This window comes from Oreochromis niloticus, linkage group LG12 (assembly GCF_001858045.2).
Source record: "Oreochromis niloticus isolate F11D_XX linkage group LG12, O_niloticus_UMD_NMBU, whole genome shotgun sequence".
Classification (NCBI taxonomy): Eukaryota; Metazoa; Chordata; class Actinopteri; order Cichliformes; family Cichlidae; genus Oreochromis; species Oreochromis niloticus.
Genome location: NC_031977.2, coordinates 14,112,149 through 14,132,101, shown reverse-complemented (window position 1 = coordinate 14,132,101; position 19,953 = coordinate 14,112,149). Strand labels below are relative to the sequence as shown.

General features: G+C 39.7%; 1 protein-coding gene and 1 long non-coding RNA gene across 9 annotated transcripts in view; one reads left to right on the top strand and one right to left on the bottom strand.

Moving 5' to 3' along the window:
* Positions 1-19,953, bottom strand: part of trpm3 (transient receptor potential cation channel, subfamily M, member 3) — a 115,374-nt gene that overhangs the window by 52,438 nt on the left and 42,983 nt on the right. For all 8 annotated transcript variants that reach the window (XM_025897019.1, XM_025897020.1, XM_019366116.2 and 5 more), the window contains exons 2-6: positions 15,731-15,810; positions 12,389-12,590; positions 10,097-10,310; positions 8,334-8,458; positions 6,742-6,913 (exon numbers count right to left, since the gene is read on the bottom strand). In XM_025897019.1, coding sequence (XP_025752804.1) covers positions 6,742-6,913; positions 8,334-8,458; positions 10,097-10,310; positions 12,389-12,590; positions 15,731-15,810 — 793 coding nt within the window. The remainder of the gene's footprint in view (positions 1-6,741; positions 6,914-8,333; positions 8,459-10,096; positions 10,311-12,388; positions 12,591-15,730; positions 15,811-19,953) is intronic.
* On the top strand, positions 326-13,757 carry LOC112841826 (uncharacterized). The gene is made up of 3 exons (XR_003213215.1): positions 326-574; positions 3,801-3,927; positions 13,428-13,757. It is a non-coding gene; the product is annotated as an uncharacterized LOC112841826 (long non-coding RNA).

Below are 19,953 nucleotides of genomic sequence, written 5' to 3'. Positions count from 1 at the left end.
AGGGTCTGTACCCTATGAGAATGACAGCTGAAATGACTCAAATGAAATTAGATGTTGTTCTCCCTGTTTCACTGAAGCAACAGTTCCCAAACTGTGAGGCGGGCCCCACTTCTGTGGACAACGAGGGGAAAAATATGGAGTGAAATTAAGTGAATGAGATTTTTCACTGGAAAAATTTCACTGGAAAAATAAGTGTTAACCAGCGGTAGTACAGTACTAACAGCACTGCCACGCATGTGTGCATGTTCGCCCTGTGCATGTGTGGGTTCTGTCCGGGTAGCTTAAAGTTACAGTGTGTAAAATGTCAACAGCCAGTAGATTGCAGTCAAGTATGATCTGTTTTTTTACCTGTCCCAATTTAAGTGCATAATCCAAACTATTGTGCCCACTGTGAGACAACTCTGGCTACCGTTTTTGTGTAGCGAGTCTAGGCTGTGAGTCCGCTGTTTAGCACAGCTGTCAGTTTGTCTTTTTCATGTCTCTTTACTTTGGAGGAGGCTAAAAAACTTTGTGAAAGAAGCATGATAAGATGAGTCAGTGAGTCTCCCTTCTGTCAGATGACAATGATACTGAGGTGAGTTGTTGATGATATGTTGAACTTTTTTGCTGGTATGCACTGCTGTTTTGTCTGCTGTTAGCTGCTGTTAGCCTCTGCTCCGTTAGCTGCTGCTTTTGTAGCTGTTAGTCAATGTTAGTGAAACTTTTTTTGAAGTTGGTCTAACGTTGTTGGACTCGGACACTTAGTGAATAAACTCTCATATGATGTGAACATGTAATGAAACTGTTTATCAGAGTGAAAATGTAAAATAATATTAGCTTACTAGCTAATATTAGCTAGTGTGGCTTAACCAATCATTTTATGAGTCCAACATTATTTTTTTTCTGATAAATAACCTAAAAAATAATACCTGACTTACTGTAGCTTTAATTAAGTACTCTAAATTGACTGTTTAGGTTTAAATAACTGTTTTAGCTGAACAGTTCAGGATATATTCCACTTCACACTGTATGCCAAATTCAGTCGGCCGTTAAGAAAACGTATTTATTCTTTGAGAAAAATAAAAAAGAGTTGATTGATTCTGTTTCACCAACCTTTACTCAACTTTTTTTTTTTTTTTGCAAGAAAAAAACTGTGCCCAGTGATATGGGATGTTTATAGTTTTTATAATAAATTCAAATATCCATATATTTAATGTAACATGGGAAAAGATGCAGATGAAAAACAAATAAAATTTGCTTTTTGTCTGAATTAGTCTGGTTCGTAAACCGTCCACTGTGACTTTTCTGACTGTCCCACCACTGTTTTTAACCCACCTACTGTTCCAAAAGACATTTACTACATTTCACACTACTGATCGTGCAGTCAAATTCTTTCCACACCACATAACATGTCGTCATCCAAGCACATCCTCAACCTGGAACCATACCTGGAGCAAGTCTTGTATCCTACCCACTACTGACTCTGTTATCTCTCCACCACAGGGTTGGACACTCTGGCAGTTCTAGTTTATCATTTTGACATGTTTTGTGTACGCATTCATGCATGAACACACCTTACCCGCAGTGACTTCAATTGTCCCCACAATGTCTCTGGTCAGTTTTTACTCATATTGCCTGAAAATAGATTATCTATTGATCCACACGCACAGTGCCAGTTCACTGACCACTGACCAGAGAGGCTGTGAAAGAGAATTAATAATTCAATTCTAAACATTTAAATGAAATTTAAACATTTGTATTTGATCATTATAATTATGCACATTTCCATATAATTTAATCTCCTATTAGTGCTTTATTTGATCTATTACAATCTGTAAACTGTATAATTTCTAATTCATATTCTAGATGCCCATACGCTCACTTGGCATTAAAAAGGATCATATTCTGAAAGAGTTTGTCCAGGCATTTACAGTGAACACAGAACAGTACAAACTCATTGACTTCCCATGTGCCACAGTGTAACTACAATTTCTTCAATATTTGCTGGTGGAGGTCACAGTGTCACCGCTAATCTGCAATACAAAGCCTCATGGCTTCTGAATTCAATTACCCCAACTATTTCTTTTACGTGTGCTGTGATTAATTAAATCACTGTAATAGGAGGGAAGGTGAAGGTTAACACAGCATTTACATGAATGCATCTATTTCAATACACCAAGTAATTTAGGTGAAAAGCAAGAGGGCACGTTCAAGGCCAGTCGTTCATTGTCACTGACCGCATCTAAACTTGCACAAATTAATAACGTTTTTCCTGGTGTGTGCATTCAGTTTTAAATTGTCACGTAACGGATGCAGCAAATAAGATGAAGGGCTCTCTTATTTTTCTCTATATTAATGGATGAGGCCTGTTTTGATTTTTTATCACACCACGTTTTTCCTCCTTTTACATCCCAATTTTTCATCAAAGCAAACACAGATAACACCTTGCCTCACTGCCTGCATCTTTGGCTGTTTCTTACCTCCTTTGCACTTTATTTAATTTTCTTCCTTCTCTCACTGCCCTCAATTCTTTTTCTCTGTATTAATTTTCCCACTCTCCTTTCGGACTCGTTCTGCTCTTCTGTCTGTGAGGCAGTGATTAAAAAGCATTACAGCCAAGGCCACAGACACATCAAGAGAGCTGTGCAGCGGCGAATCAACAGTGTTGAATGGTGCCAGTCATTTTATTGATTTCCTCATCTTACAGTTTGACATTGTCCACTTGGGAATGAAAAGCAGGAGAAAGAAATGCTCCAGTGTGAGAGCAACTGAGAGAGTATATATATAAAGTTTTCTTTTTTTTTTCAAAAACAACATTTGTTTACTTTCATTCATCAACGTTCACTGGGTAATTTTTACCTCTGTTCACATGGGAAATATCCTATGTTGCCTGAGCTCCATCCTCATCTAGCTAGCTAACTAATGAGAAGCCCATTGATACAGAGCAGTCCTCAGCATTGACTCTAGTGCTTTCTGATTGTACTTGTGTGTCCTTACAGTACAATGGTTTTTCTGCCCTAGCCTGCTTGAGATCGAATTGGGCTACATCACCCATGACATAACACGAGTTTGACACTCATGCTCTGGTGTTTTAATGTGCTGGCTTCAACCACCATATTTACAGCCTTTGAAGCCACATTTCGTGTCTTAGGACATTTATTTTGTTTACACACAGCCAGAGATACCCCTTTTAGATTTTTGTCTGCATTCCAACCTTTACAACATCAAATATTCAGCAAAAAATGGAGGACAAACTAAGCAGAGGAAAAATACTAGTTGTGTTACCAAAAGTGGTTGTGAAGAGGAGGAGCACCTGCACAACGATTTTTGACATGTGCTAGTGGTCCTGCAGTTTTTGACTCAAATGTGCTCTTAGGGCAACAGGAATTGACCTGTTTTAGAATATAACCTTTTTGTAAGAGGGTAATCAGACAAAAACACCCATAGATTTGTTGTAAAGCACTGATTCCCATAATTTAAACAAAATGTTATAATATTGTGGAGCCAATTTGATTGCTACAGCATTTCTGGCAGTCACATGGTTATAGCTGTTTCATGGATATTCACACACAGGCACAGTAGGATTAGCTACAGGATTGCCCAGACATCACAAAAATACCACAGGGGGAGATTACGCATATCTATCCACCACACTTCTTTCATCTTGTGTTGTGTGCAATGTTTGGGACTATGTTGGGGAAAAAAGAGGGATCTGGTGGTTACATGTGGTCTAAAACCAACAAGCATGGCCGTTCAAACCTAACTGCTGTTTTCTCCCCTTCACTTTTTTTTTAATCTTTCTTTCCTTGACAACACCTCAGGGCACACGTGGATCCCACAGGGGTGCCTGCTGTGAGGAAAATTGATGTAGTCATCCAGTGACTATGGACAGGTGATCAAATCCAGAACTGGCCTTTGTCCGCAAGCCTGACACTGGTGAATAAAGAGGTAAATGCCCACACACATCAAGATCCAGTATATCACACATATGCATACAAACACACAACACGATTCAGTATAATATAACTCTTCACTCTATAACTGAATGGATTTGTTTCTGGACTTTCTCATGTTAAGAGGATTGAATATATTCACTATTCATTTTTCACTTTCCTTAATTTCTTTTTTTAATCATTGTTTTTTTATGCAATTCTGAAACATTAAACAACTTGCTATTACCCAAAGGGTAATTGCTTGGACTTCCTGAATTTCCCAAACTGGACAATAAGAAAAGCTTCAGTGCCATGAAAAAAGTATTTGCCTCCTTTCTTGGTTTTTTGCATATTTGGCACATTTAAATATTTCGGATCAGCAAATGAAAAAATTAGACATACTATTAATATTAGAGTAAATTCAAAACACAGTTTTTAAAAGATGATTTCTTCTATTAAGTGAGAAAGCAATCCAAACCTACCTGGCTAAACCTGGTAACTGGTTGTACCACCATCGGCAGGAAGAACTGCAATCAAGTGTTTGCGATAACTGGCAATGAGCCTTTCACATCACTGTGGAGGAATTTTGGGTTTTCTCCTTGCAGCTCTCTCAGGGATGCCATTTTTGCCCAGGGGCAATTACTTTTTCAAATTGGGTCAGATTGGTTTGGATAGCTTTTTTCCCCACAGTAAATGAAATAATTTACTGCAAAGAACTAAGAAATGAAGAAGGGGGTAAATACTATTCACAGCACTATACAGTTATTATCTTTTTATATATGTATATGTATATATGCATATGTGTGTGTGTGTGTGTGTGTGTGTGTGTGTGTGTATGTGTAAGACTTAATAAGCTGAGCTCACTTTGAAAGTCAAAGATAAAAGTACCAAGTCACTATAGAAGTATAGGTTTTCATGTGATTTTGATTAAGGTGGTGGATTCCCTTTGATAGAGGACTTCACCTCAACAGGCAAGTCGCCAGGATGAGTGGCAGGTTTTACTTCAGCTAAAGCTGAAGGTGGCTTTCAGTGCAACCTCAGCCAGTGCGGATTATTTGCAGAGATAGTCTGTGGGTTATGGCCCTGTGATATGGGTAGTCAGCAGGTAACTGGTCACCTATAACTAACAACTTGTAATAACTAATAAATATTAGTACTCATCTTGGAAATACAGCTAACAGCTGCAGAAAGGATTTAAATCAGAGGTGGTACATTAGATGCTTGCATGACAACTGGGCGTCCCTTTGCCTTCCCAGCCCCTTTTGTATTAATCCAGGCATAGGATGACAAAGGGAAGTCCATAGGTCACATGGCTGGATGATGAACGTACACCGCTTTGTCCCTTTAACACCAGGAATATTTTTAAAATCCTTGAAGTTAGAGGATTAGGTGGGATGTGTTAGTGTTAACACTTCTTCTAAGAATGAAAATGACATTTAACATCTCCTTGCAAGCTCGCTATCAACAAACATCAATGATGCATCTGACAGCGGATAAAACTGGTGCTGACAAAGAGAAGATCTGAATCACGGCACTCGACTCTGTCGCAATGCACCGACTTCCTGAGTTTTACAAAAAGCACTGGTATAAAAGTGCGTGCATTCATGTCAACCGAACCCAGAAGAAATTATTTCAAAATGGTTTTACCCTGACAGCAAAAGAAGGTAATAGCAAATAAATCCCGGCTGCAAACAACATTTATCTGACTCAGGTTTGGTCCTGGCTCAATCAAAACAATACTGCAAGAGGCTATTGAGAAATATATTTAAAGGGTATCACAGAGGTTTATGTGCGATTGTGCTTTGCTTGTGTCTGTGTATGAGAGAGCGCGAGAAGAGGAGGGTGAGATAGAAAAAGACAGAGAAATGCATTTTGTATTCATGTAAATCCATTCAGTTTCTAGCTAAGGTATAATGTGAAAATTGAAAACAGAGAAATGCAATGCGACAAGGACTCAGTGCCGGATGAACACGCTGCACAAAGGCAAATATGCCGACTCAAAAATACACCGAAAAAAAAATCAAAGCTTATGTTTTTGGGCACGTGAACAAGTATTTGTACTTGCTACCCTTTATGAGCACAGGATGCTTTTGGTGCAACTAATTTGAGCTAATTCGAGCTGCACAAAAATAAAGGATACAGTGAAATTAGGATTTTTGTGTTAATGCAATTTGATTTATCTGAAAAAATATATAAAAAGAAACTGTTGTCTGTACAGTAAAGCTGGCAGCTTAACATGTGTATCATGCACTATATTAAGAAAGGTAAGTAAACAACAGAAAACAGTCTGATCAGGCTTTTTCCTTCCCTCAGTGGTAGTATAAGGATACATTACTGTATGTACATGTGTGTACAGTGATGTATACTGTATGTCTACATGTGTTTTAGTTCGGCGCTTGCCACTGTGCCTGTGTTTGCCAGCTGGCTTGGTAGCTGTAGGACCCAAAAAGCAAAAAAAACCCCCAAAAAACACAGATTATCAAGCAGATTTATTTGAGGAAAGAGTTCATCGGAGCTGTCAAGAAGCTTTGAAAGAAAAAAATAACCCATCCCTGAAGGGAGGGACACTTTCAAAGGCTTGTGAAGTTATATCCACCTGGCTAAAAATACACCTTCTGACAGCGTGTGCTCACTATAAAGCAGGTAACGATAATTTTAGTCTACAAACTAGAGTGAACCCAATTAACCTACAGGGGTGTCGCTGATAAAGCAAGGATTACAGTTTCATGATGCCGTTATCACTCGCTGCAATATTTAAAAACACCAACACTAATGTCGGGTAAATAGGTCAGCTTGGCTCAGACTGAAAGATGCGATAAATTTCACTCACGTGTGTTGATCTTCTGTAGGGAGATATGTTTCTCTAGCTGGCGTCGCAGTTTGACCTCAGCACCATACTTTCCCGTGGTGCCGTTGTCCGCCAGGATGAAGTGGGAATGGAGACTGTTAAGAACTGTCAACTTGCTCATCGGGTTGGACATGGTCTGGTATGGACGCACCACCTGGCCAAAAGAAGCCAATATTTAACAACTATGCAAACACTGCACCTTTCTTAGAATACAAATATAAAATTACAGCCTGCTCCTGTTCTCAAGAGGTTTTCACTACTTTTGCTTTTGTATCTAAAGTTGAATGTCTGCCTCAAGAGAGCATTGCAGCCCAAAGCTTTAAGAAATATGAGTAAAATAACCATAAGGATTTCCTGTGGGGTGAGCTTGGGTTGTGCTTTGAGACTTGATGGATATCCTATGCTACAAGCCTGGCCATAGATTTTCAAAGACATTAGCATTTCTCAAGCAGTGTGAGACTATAATGGCTCCATGGTGTAGACGCAAAAAAAATCCCCAGTTTAAGACAGACATCCCTAGGAAGGTTGTGTCAGGAAGGGCATCTGACGTGAAAAACTGCCAAATCAAGTATGTGGAACTATTCGCTGTTGTGACCCCTTGCGAATGAGGGAGCAACTGAAGGAAGTGTTACAGCAGAGGGAGACTATCACAGAGAAAATGCTAGCAGTCAAATCACAAGTAGGATGAATAGAGACAGGCAAAAAAACCCATCTCATGTGAGTCTTTCAAGAGTAATAGATTACTCACGCACCTGGATGCTGAGCATATTGTCGAGTTAATGGAAGATAGTTTTTTTAGTAATTGCAAAAATTAGCATCACAATGGTATACTGATGGTGACAGTTCAGTGGTTGTAACTGTTGCCTAAAGCAAGAAGGTCCTAGTCAGCTGGGGTGTGTTGTCCCAAAGACACACTTATGGTTGTGTGGATGGTGACCCCTCGTTAGTATACCCCCTCTTTTGCCCTCAGACAGCTGTGACAGGGACCATCTGCACTGCAGCTCTAATCATTTTTTAGATTTGGAGTTGCCATGTATCCAGTAATTATTAACATAACTTTCATTGTACTGGTGCTGAAATTACACTTTGAGTTTCTCCGAAGTTTCTCAGATATATATTATACCCCAACACTGTCTGACACTTTGAGGTAAACTTATTTGGTCGTATATAGACAGCTAAAACCAATCACGCATGAAAAAAGAACCTCGGCACTTAATCATCTCATTTCAGTCACCAACATTAATTGGTTCTGCCTGACTTATTCAGAGGGACAGAGAGCGGGACATTTTGATGATGAAATTTTAACAGTAGCGTAACACTGATTCCCAGAGATTTCACTGAGTCAGCATGGGCCTCATTTGGTTTCCCGCTGTCCAGCCCACTGTGAAGGAGTGTTTATTGCCTTACTCAGCATCTCAGTGAATAAGCTGTCAATAGCACTTTATAGCCTCAGCATCTATCTATCTATCTATCTATCTATCTATCTATCTATCTATCTATCTATCTATCTATCTATCTATCTATCTATCTATCTATCTATCTATCTATCTATCTATCAACCTTCACAGACTTACATCTTTGCCAACAAGGTCCTCTTGATTTTCTACGATGCCCCATGGAGCAATACCAATGGTGCATATCTTTCCCCTTGACTTGGAGGCGTGGTCTTTCAGTGCATCACCCACGTGGCGAATCACACCTGTGTGTGGACATAGGCATGTGTGCGTGAATATTCAGTGCGTTTAAGAGATGGATAGAGAAAAAGATGTTTTGTCACAATCAATACACAGCCAGTCAGATAATTACATACACTGCAGACAACTGTGTGGAGCCAGTGTTAACACACACAAACACAAACGCACACATACACACTTAAACACAGCCAGGTTGTAGCTCTCGGCCTGTAGTAGTTGTCCTCAGGGGTGCAGCAGTCAGACCTGGGGGCCATCTTATCCCATCTCTCCAGCTGACATTCATTCTTTTCTCCACCTCCACACACTGTCCCTCCAATCCAGCTATCCATTATTCAGGCCTCTCTCTTCCTCTTTTCTCCTCCTGCACCCATTCTGTCACTAAATCTTACTTTCTATTCCTTTCTGTATTCAAGTGCGCGCAGTCTACGTCATCCAGCGTTGTATCATTTCTTTTTGTCTGTTCTCTCTCCTATTTAAACATTATTCTGCTGCCTTTTTTATCTTATTTTAAGTGCACTAAATTCAATCTAAGATACTTAAATAGCATCTCTTTTTGTGCCCTGGAATCAATACAAGGGAAAAATAACAGTTAACTTCCTTACTGAAGGCAAAGTGAAGCTGATAAGATAAGACAAATTTTCCCCCATAGACAAAAGTATTATATGAATGTGTAATGTGCGCTTGTTCAGAGCGTTAGTGGACCTCCAGTTTACTCGCTGAGGCCTCTTTCTATATACATGGCAACAGCATATGTATGAATAATTCATGTGCTTCCAGTCTGCCAGCTAACACTCTGGTTTCCTGTATTCATTCCAACCAATCTTGTTTCACCACTTACACTGTTGCCCAGTCTTATTTCTTCAGCTTTGAAACTTTGTTCCTGGACTTTTTCACACTTTCACCCTTCGAACCTCAGCATTCAGCATCCAGTCCTCTGAGCTCCTCACTTACTCTGCTCTAAGCCAAAATCATAAAAACAAAAAACAAACAAAAAAAAAACTCAGCACCAAGACTAGGAGACTTCCTTAGCCTTAGAAGACTGCTTCCTTAAAGCAGACATCTCTGTAACTGTGATTCCTCTACACTGTAACAGCAAAGATTTCTGTATTAATTTCAGGGGTTAGCACCTCTGTATATTTTTTTTTCTATTCTCTTGGGTCCATATGGACTATTACTAAGCTAGAACGTTTTATTTCTTTGTTCAAAAAGTAAGAATTTTTGACAAGTATAAGATTTTGATCGTCCTTAATTTCAGGCCTTCTCTCATGCAATTAATACTAGAATAATAACTCTTAATCTGAACAAGCCACCCTGTCATCAGGTTTAAGTCATTAAAAAGCAGTCTAGACTACTTGACATGCTTTCATTGTGTGCTCACAGCCATTTTACAGTGATCCAGGGGCTGAACAGCTTTAGAGCCTAGACACACTTGACAAATGGTTATTTAATAGCCGATAACTTACGATAAAGACTTGAACACACTCATCATACCCCAAATAGAAGTGCCCACTTAATTTTTATAAAAAGGAAGAATTCAGTTAAATAGCTGTATGCAATCTCTCAAACAGCTATTTAACTGAATTTTGTTTTGAAAACATGAAAGATTTTAAGTTTGTCTTAATAAGTCAAAACCCGTGGTTTACCTGTGTTGACTCCTCCAGTGAATATCCAGGCCCCTGTTGTCATGGCAGCCTTGATGAGCCCTTTGCCAAAGACCTGCTTGAGTTTGGGCTGCAATTCAAAGTTCTGCAGGCCCCCGTGGACTGAGATGAGCAGCTTGGGCAGTTCCAGCTGCCACTCCTTGGTCATCAGGTGGAGCAGCAGGTCAGGCTTGGTGTCATAAGATACTCGTACGTACTGCAAACAGCATGAAGCATGTCAGTGAAATAAAGGAATACATACAAATGTGGGAAAAAGAAAAAAAAAGGTTATGTGTCTTAAAATGAGGTAAAATACAACCTCAGATGGAAAGTAAAACATGACATATTGCACTGTGTTATTATTTCCATCCATCTATTCATCCTCTTCTGCTTATCCCATTCAGGGTCATATGGGGCTGGAGCCTGTCCGAGCCACCATAGGGCAGGGGGCAGGTTAAACCCTGAACCGGTCACCAGTCTGTCACAGGGCTAACACAGAGCGACAGACAACCATTCGCACTCACATTCACACCTATGACCAATTTAGAATCACCAAATAAGCTAACCTAGGTTAACTGGCAGATATATTGCTGTGCATAAATCAATATTTATATAGATAATTGTGCAATACTAGAGACTGAAACAGCTACATCTCAGACTGTACAGGCTTCATTTAGCATGTTAAATAATAAAGTTCATGACAAGTAATAAGAAGAAGATGAAACAAGTATGACTTATTTTGACAGTTTGCCAGGAGAAAGCCTCTTCTGTATAAAAACAACATGGCAGTATAATTTCGGTTTTTGGCTTAGTTGTTAAATAAATACATTATAGTTCATCAGAGGTTGTATTTAGCTCATTTTAAAACCAGCTACAGTCAAGATAATTTTATTTTGTCAGGATATGTAAAACCTTAGAATTGACATACGGTATACTTTGTTTTTACTACGACTTTATGCATTACATTCAGGTATATGGTGTCTTGGGGACTAAGTATTTCACAGCTGTGACAACACCTTATGTGTATGATAACGTAAAAAGCATTGGTGTTTCATATGTGTCTATGCGTATGGATTTCATTTCTCAAGTCAGAAGACGTATTGAGCAGATGTTTGCTATGATTGAAGAACCACATGCATTATGGAGCATCTGTTTATCCCTCTAATGCACCCTCAGAAAGCCAACCTGACATGTGTCTGGATGAATAATTTAACACTGGGGAAAAAAAATCAGACATAATTTGGGTTTAATCATCTGAATTCCCAGATTGCTGCAGTAAAGTATGATATGACTTTCTTAGTGTAGTTATCATAGTTTGTGACTTTGCGAATAAAACGTACCATCAGATCACATTAGGGATGGATCAATTAATCAGGCAGAATGCAGTCTGCTAACACTCATAACACTTAAGTCTTTTAAAGCAATAATTACACATATTTCCACAATAATTCCAGTAATTTGATTGATTCCTCAGTTATCTCCAGGTCTTCTGATTGGACACATTTGTCATTCTCCATAATGCACACAATGAGCCCTGATGAGTCCTCTTGTCAATGTCATTTTTTATTCAGCAACCCGCAACTATTCATCTATTTTCAGCCGTGGTACATCTGCCATTCAGGAAAAATTTATTTTAGTTATCTAGGAATCTAAGTTTCCTCCTCTGTACCTGCGTGCTGTCAAACGACATGTTTACTGAAGCTTTGAAGAATATCTTTAGATCACATTATGCACTTTCAGCTTTCATCACTTTCTGAATATTTTTGAAATTCTCTTCTTGTGTCACTGAATTACTCACTATAATCTCTATAATCAATTTATGTGGCCATTTTTCATAAAAAAGCATGTGCTCAACATCATTATTACATATATTTTCTTATTTACAGAAGGGAGCACTTCCATTGGAGGTTAGGTTTTCTTGTACTGTTTGGAGGTATATTTTGGGATATCTAAATCCTCTACTCTGTTCTTTCTTGTCTTAGGAAGTTAACTGTGGCCTTTAAAATAGCTCAGTAAAGCATATAAATACACTCTTAAAGCTACACAAAGTAGATTTCCTGCACTGGTGCACTCAGGTATGTGTCACCAAAGGTTCTCGAGTCTTAACACAAACATGAGCTGCAACGGCTGAGGTCAGTGCTGCATGAAATAACAACAGAATAGTGACTCCTTTTATTTGGATGCCCTAATGCTCAAAACAATCACGTTGACCAGTTCCATAAAGCTCAAGCTTTGTGTGGGCAGCATGCTGAAGGAGAAGACTAATAAAATGCAACACTGTGTAAAGAGAGTCACCATGGCTTTGTTGGAGTGTCCTCCTCCCTGGAACTCAATGGTGCCGAAGGCATCAGTGGGGCTGAGCTGTGTGTGTTTGCTGATTGACCACTTCTCCGACAGGCTGTCATTCTTGGCCAAACGCTCTGCCTTATCATTCTGACTAGATGAGATGCCCGGTGGCAAGCCCACATGCTGACCTATTAGACGACCACAACAGCACCTGAACAAGGAGGAGAAAGTAAGAGCGAGTGTAAAACCGGTATATTACACAGTCCTTTGCAGAGAATAATTGAAATCTTGAGAAGTGCGAGCCCCGAGCAGGAAGAAGAAAAAGGAGAGTAAGAGACAGATTGTGTGTGACTGAGAGCGGGGGGAGAAAAGAGCGTGAGAGCTGCCGTAGTATGTATCTAGCAATAAAAGGTGGGCATGGCTGAAGGGATAGCATGCCGTCCGACTTTCATCTCTTTATTAAGCTTGATTTATAGTCCTGCATAGAATAACAGAGGAGCAAATATTAAATTTTGTGCAAGTGGCTGTTTGCAGTTATATTTGAGCCTGCATTGCTCTGCCTCCATGGATGGAACTGAGGTGATCATGTAGCTGATACATACTGAACAACAGTTCTCTTGCTGAAACAAGGGAAAAGCTTTAGTGGCAATTAAGTCTACACACAGATTGTCAAAAACTACCAATCCAAGAAAGAGGTGACTGTCTACACTGATAGAATCTGTGCAAGCCAAGCCAAGTACAACTATAGCCTGTACCGTGTTTACATAGCTTATTAAAATCAAAGGAAGCAATCCCAATTGTTGCATTTAGTTATATTTCTGGGAAGGTGTGAGCTCTGTGGCTATGTTGCAGACGAGTGGAAGGATTTGTGGGCTTTTGCAAAATGTTCTCAGCTCCATCCCTTTCTGTTTTCTGTACCTGTCGCTTTTACTTCCTTTTCCCTCTCAGCAACTACAGGAGTTAGCAAAATGGCAGTTATGATGCTTGCGTACATTCTTATTCACAAGTGCTGAATGCCGCTTTTATATTCTGTGCTCAAATCTTACAGGATGAAGAGGGAGCCCAGGGAGGAATGAAGGCAGGAGACTGCGATTATCACTTCATGTTTCCATCATGTCTTACCAAAGGTACTTTGCCTTCCTCTTCCTCACGCATGAGCACAAGTGTCTCTGACTAAAAAGAATGAGCTGATTTGATCTTGAGGAACATCTTTTTTCCTTCCTCTTGCTCCTGGCTTTCACTCGTTTTCCTCTAGTAATACAAAATTTCCGTACCAAACAAACTGTGGCATTTCCTGTGCATGTGTGTATGTGTGTGTGTGGCAGCTGATAGTACATGCAGGAGAATTCAGAGAGTTTGTCTTCCAGCAAGAACAACATGAGATTTTCTAATGATTTTGATAATCTCAAGGTGACAGCGAGATTGTAAAACAAAATGAAAAATGAATGTGGTGGTAATTGTAATTACTGTACAATATAAAGCGCCTTGAGGCGACTTTTGTTGTGATTTGGCGCTATATAAATAAAATTGAATTGAATTGAATTGAATTGTGAATTTATCACACTGAGTCAAATTGTTCTAAAGTGCTGTTATCATTACAGTGCCGTTATAGCGCTGTATTATGTAAACAAAGCCCTCATAAATGTACTTTGACATACACTATGCCAGAGTGATAAGGAGTTCTTCTTAAATATTCTTTTACAACAATGTAGAATATGTTACTGTCTTCATAAATTGGTCTATACCTTAACGTTACTTTCTCTAGTCTCACTAGATGTCAGAATATTGCAGATGGCAGTCAGCTGAGCTCTGTTTCTTACCTCTATCAATTCAAGTGTGTAATCCTGTCTACGGTGTCCACTACAGGACAAACAACTCTGGCTGCTGTTCATCTGCAGTGAGTGTAGGCTGTAAGTCTGATGTTTACCTAAGTTGTCAATCTGTGTCCATGTCTATCTACTGTGGTGAATGCTGTTGAACTTCAACAAGGCTTTAAAACTTTTTTGTCAGTAAGCACTGATGTTTTTGCTGCTGTTAGCCTCCATTCTGTTAGCTGCTGTTAGCCTCTGTTCTGTTAGCTGCTGTTAGCCTCTTTTTGTTGCCGCAAGCCAGGGTTACTATAAATTTGACATTTTTGGACTCTGACACTTAATAATAGAATAAACTTTAATTCTAGGTGATAATGTAATCAGATTATCAAAGGCAAAGTATGATTTTTTTAGAACACTTGATGTTAGCTTATAACTAGCTGTTGTTGCTGTTGTTTAGCTATTTTGTTGTCAGCTGTCCAGAGACAGGAGGGTCACATGTTTAACCTGCTGACAATGAGTAACTGTAACAATATCAGGAACAAATAAGCATGTCTATGCACGTTTTCGTGTGTAAGAGCACCAATTTCAGTTCGAATGCAGCCGACAAATGCGTCCTCCTTTTCCCCCAATTTGAAGGATGGGTCGGGTGTGTCCTTCGTGGCCCACCATATCCCAGAATTCATAGCGCGGTCCAACCAATTCCAGTTTTCAACAATGGCTGACGCTACTAAGTTTTTAATATTCCTCTTATTAATCTTTCTGGGTCACAAAATAAACTTTTAACATATTTTCAGGCGAGAATGTAGCCATGTAAACTTCAAATATCTGCTCGGTTTATCAAGATATCACATATTTGCAAAAGTGCGCCGACGTTTTCGGAGACGTCTGTTATCCACCAGCTCGATAGCTAGCCGGGAGCTCGAGGGTCACTAGAGTGTTTTATTTGTTCGTGAGTAAATCGGTTTGGCTGAGATTAAAGTTATTAGATTAGATTAGATAAAATAAAACTTTATTAATCCCCCGGGTGGTTTTCACACAGCTGAATAAACGCCAAACAGAAAACTGATTAAACAGAAGTGTGAGATGGTCGAGAATTTACACCAGTGTCCTGTTATATTTTAGATAGCAAGGAGCAGACGGCCGAGTTTATTAAACTCCACCGAGACAGCAGTGACGCAAATCTAAAGGCTAGACTGTCCAATTTAACAGCCGTTTACTTCCGGCCTACCCGACCTTCTGAGGACCCGGCCCACGTAGACCGCGAAGGCCAGGTCCTCAGGAGGATGCAGCCCATGAATTTGGACACGACCTATATGTGGCTAGTCTCTAGTCACATACATAAAGTGACATTAGGCAGAACTGTGACTATAAATATAACATTCTTTATAATAATAATAATTATTATTATTTTTATTATTTTTATTATTATTAAAAGGTCAACAGCAAAACAACAAACTCCACAATGATGCAAAGGATTGTAAAGATTAAAGATGTAAAGATTTTTGGTTAAGACTTTCTAATTTCCCTTTTCTGTACTCACCTATGGGGGTCTTTGGCGCTCACTATGATATGAACACATTCTCTCTTGCTGAATGCTCTTTCTATCCACGATTTCTGTGCCTGCAACAAAAACAACACAAAAGAAAAGACAAAAGAAGTCAGTGTCAAATAAAGGAGCTATGAATTGAACATGGAGAAGTGACACACGGCAAAAACAGCCTTACATTAGTCCTTCAAGAGCTCAGAGTCCCGCTTTGTTGCATGGCAAACAGAGCATACAAAATAGGACCTTGGAACAAATGTCTTAAAAATACTTGTAAAAACATCTCAACCTTGTTCAAGAACGGAACAGCACAGTGGAATGACACACATACGCAGATGCAGCACACACACAAAGACACATGTAGTCCCTGACCCATTATTCAAACACTGACACTCGGAGAGAAATGTTTTATGTTACTCAGTGGCTAGATCTCAAACCAGATGAGATGAAGAGCTGGGAAGTCGAAAAGGGATGATAAATGCACTGAAGCGGTAAATTATGTCAGAGGTCTAGTCCTTAGACGCGCATATGTGTAGCCAGCTTAGTGTGAGTATATTCCAGCTTCATGTATGGGTGCACATTTGTTTGAAAAAGTGTGGGTAGATGTTTCTACGTGTGATTTGAAGCAGCCTGTGAAATGATGCTTTTGTGAGACACATGTGCTGCAGGTCTGAGTGACAGAGTGTCTGACTGGAGTTAATTAAGACATGACAGACACACAGTGGAACCACATGTGCAGCACAGGAAGAGAAATTATTAAAGTGCTTTTCCTGGTCTTAGCAAACACTCAAATCACTTTACACTACAAGGCATAACTTTTGCTTTTTTAAAAAAATATTAAGACCACACACACATACACATACACACATTGATGGATCAAAGGTAGTTTTTTGGTTTCATCATGTTGTCCAAGGGCATTTCCACATGTACATTGAGGAGGAGCTGACGATCGAATCCCTGACCTTGTGATTAGCGTATGAGCCGTTCTGCCTCCTAATCTGCCACACATCTATATACAGTAGATATTTCCACACATAGAGGCATGATTAAATACCGACCCATAGCAACCTCAGAGTTGTGATAGCACTGAACAATTTCTGGCAGAGTTTACAGTGACCTGTAAATAATAATGTTGTACTTTCACAATATATAAAAAGTAAGACAGCTAACAGGTACCGTGAAATGTCACAAGGCGAAATAACTAAATCTTTTTTGACATTTGCTTTGAAAATACCCCTCAGCACTAACAGGGAAAACACTGCTGTTTTCTGGTGGTATTTTCCTGTGCGTGTGTGTCTGCTTTCTATCACGTTGCTACTACAAGGTGATTATCGGCATGTCAGCTTAAGTGTTCCTTCATTGATTCGTTACAAGCTAGATACATTTTAATGCTACGCCAAAAGAGATCAATGTCTTTGCTTTCCTTTTTTTGTAATTGTATTTTAACTTTGGAAGTAAAAGTTTCTAGGAAGAGACTACGGGAAGTTTTGTGGAGACAGCAGAGGTCCAGAACAGGACCGAATGCCATTCAGCCAACCAGATGAGATACCCAAACTCACAGAGCAGGGGGAGCAGAACGGCCATGAAAACAAAAGAACAGAGCTTTTTTTTCTACTCTGGGAGAGCTGCCCCAGCTTTTCTCCCAGCCAGCACAGCAAAGAGCTGCTTGTACAGGGCTTTCCCCACAACAACACACGCCCCATCCGCCTGACTGGCCCTGTCACACCAAGGTACGGCAAAACCCACCGCAACTGTCCACAATCAGGCCGGGCCTGCACACAGCCACACTTACCCTAACACCAGACTTCCCACGATTAACCATTACTCTGGGGGGCTGATGGGGCTGCTTTTTACAGATCACCCAGCCACGATGACTCAGCGGGCCACAACAACACCCCCAGCCCCCATTCTTTCTCACATTCTAAACCTGTGTATTCATCCGCCAGCTACCCTTGGTACAAAATAGATCGGTTACATGTTTTGTTTTGGGGTTTTTTTTTTTAGAATTGTTAATATTGACTGAACTGATAACAAAATCACCAGCAGCAACACAAAATTGGCTGCTGGTGAGTATCTGGTTTTAGAAGTAAGGACCAGAGTGGGTCTACCCAAGAGGATCCAATACAAAGATTGTCTTCCCCCTGGATCCCCCCTGTGCAGGTCTGAATTTCCTTCTTTCTTCACATACCGGATACACATTTGCTTGCATCTGATTTTCTTGCTCTTGCTCTTCCTCTTCTATTCTTTTGTGTTGCTTATGAGATTTGACATGGTGTGATGAGATGGCACATGGCCTGCACTCCATTGTGTAATTAAGATTTATCGCCGAGGAGCACTTGTACACACGCACACACAGACATGTCTAGCAAAATATTGGACTGATTCTTATGCGTGCATGTGTGTCTCGGGCCTGACATGCAGCAAGTGTGCAGCATTTGACAGTCTGTAAGGGTCCTTGACTCCATTACACTTCCACCACCTCCACCCTCTTCTCTCTGTCCTCTCATCCAGCTCCCTTACTATTGTGTCTCTTCTTTGTTATTGGCACTGGCAGAGAGCTGAATTGAGAACCATATCCAATCAGCCACCTAATCTGTCCGCTCGCTCCCTTTTCTTTATCTTTTCCTCTTAACGGACACAAATGACTCAGCTCTTATTTGAGCATACAGGTGAGCCGGTGGACTGTATACAGAGAATGTTTTAACATTAAATATATCGCCATCGCTTTTCTTCCTAGACTGCTTTAAATCTTTATCTTCGACTCTTTGTGGAGTCTCACAAAGAGTCGAAGGTGCCTCACAATGAATTTATTTTTACTGCCAGTTCAGAGATGAAAGCAAGAAAGTGGCAAAGCTGATCTCTACTTTTGGTTCACTTTGATTTTACACGCATCAGAAATGACATAACTCAAAGAAATATTGCATTTTGGAAAAAAAATAAATGTCAGTAGATGCTGAACAAATATATGATGCAATAAAGATGAGTTACAATCAGACCACATTTTTGATTATCACGAAAGATTAAGGCTTCATACCCTAAGTTGAAAGCAAAACAATTTAAGGCAGAAATAACAGCTTAATTACATAATTAATAGAGTTCTCGTTCTTATCGTTCCCACATTTAATTTAAAATTAGACAACTAGAGAATACGAGTGTAAAGATTTAAATAGGATATTGTGTAAGTTTTAATGTGCTCAGTTATCTTTAACACATGGCACCTTTTTCAGTTTTTTAGCCAGAATAGGATCTAAATAGAATCTCCACAAATAGAGACTGTAAAAAAAAAAAGAGAAGTTGATGCAAATAAGCATCAATGATGAAAATAAAAAAAAAGGTCAGGCTGCTATGTAGAGGTTTTTAAGAACAAGAGTGTGACGCACATGTGTCTGGATTTGTTAACTCACCTGTATTGTTTGATGTGCTGCATTGTTGTGGCCTTTCCTTCATAGTCAGTGTTGATTTTGATGTTAGAGACATGATCCTGCCCAAAAACCTAGAAGCAACTAAAATAACTTGATCAGAGCACACCTGATCAGGCAACCTCTCTGTCCACGGGCAACTGATGTACTCGGGGACTGATATCATTGTTGGAATGTGTGTGCGTGTGTGTTAGTGTGTGTTTGCATGCAGGCGTGTGGATGTGTGGGCGGGTATTTCACTCGTGGTGTGGGGACATGGCTCTGTTTTCACATTCATATTATTTTATTTTCCTTTTTCACACAGACAAAAAATGTCTTTCAAAGAAAAACCATCAAATTTGAAAGTGTAAGTGTGTTTTAAGCCTGTTTTTAATGATAAAGTGCATGATTAGTAATATGTATTATTTTGGCTTAGTCACTTGAGTGTGTAATATAGTGTATATTCACAGTCTCTGCTAAGTTAACAAACTGAGGACTGGAATAAAATAATTTTAAAACAATCCTACCTCAGAAACCAGCTAGCTAGCTAGTTACAAGAAATACCACGAGTGTCTGACCTCTGTCAAATATTCAAAAGTCTGTGTCCTTTCTCAGACACAGTGAGCGCATCCACTTCTCTTCAGTACCTCACCTGTTTAAGCTTCAAATTTAGGTTGGAGAAACGGTTTTCATGTGTATGTGTGCGTGTGTCCCTTAGCTACATTTCTGTCAGAGATCAAGACCCAGTGGAGTGTCTGAATGGCAGGACAGCCTATTAGGTGGAGAAATATGACATTCGTCTAGGCCTGCTCACCATCCTTA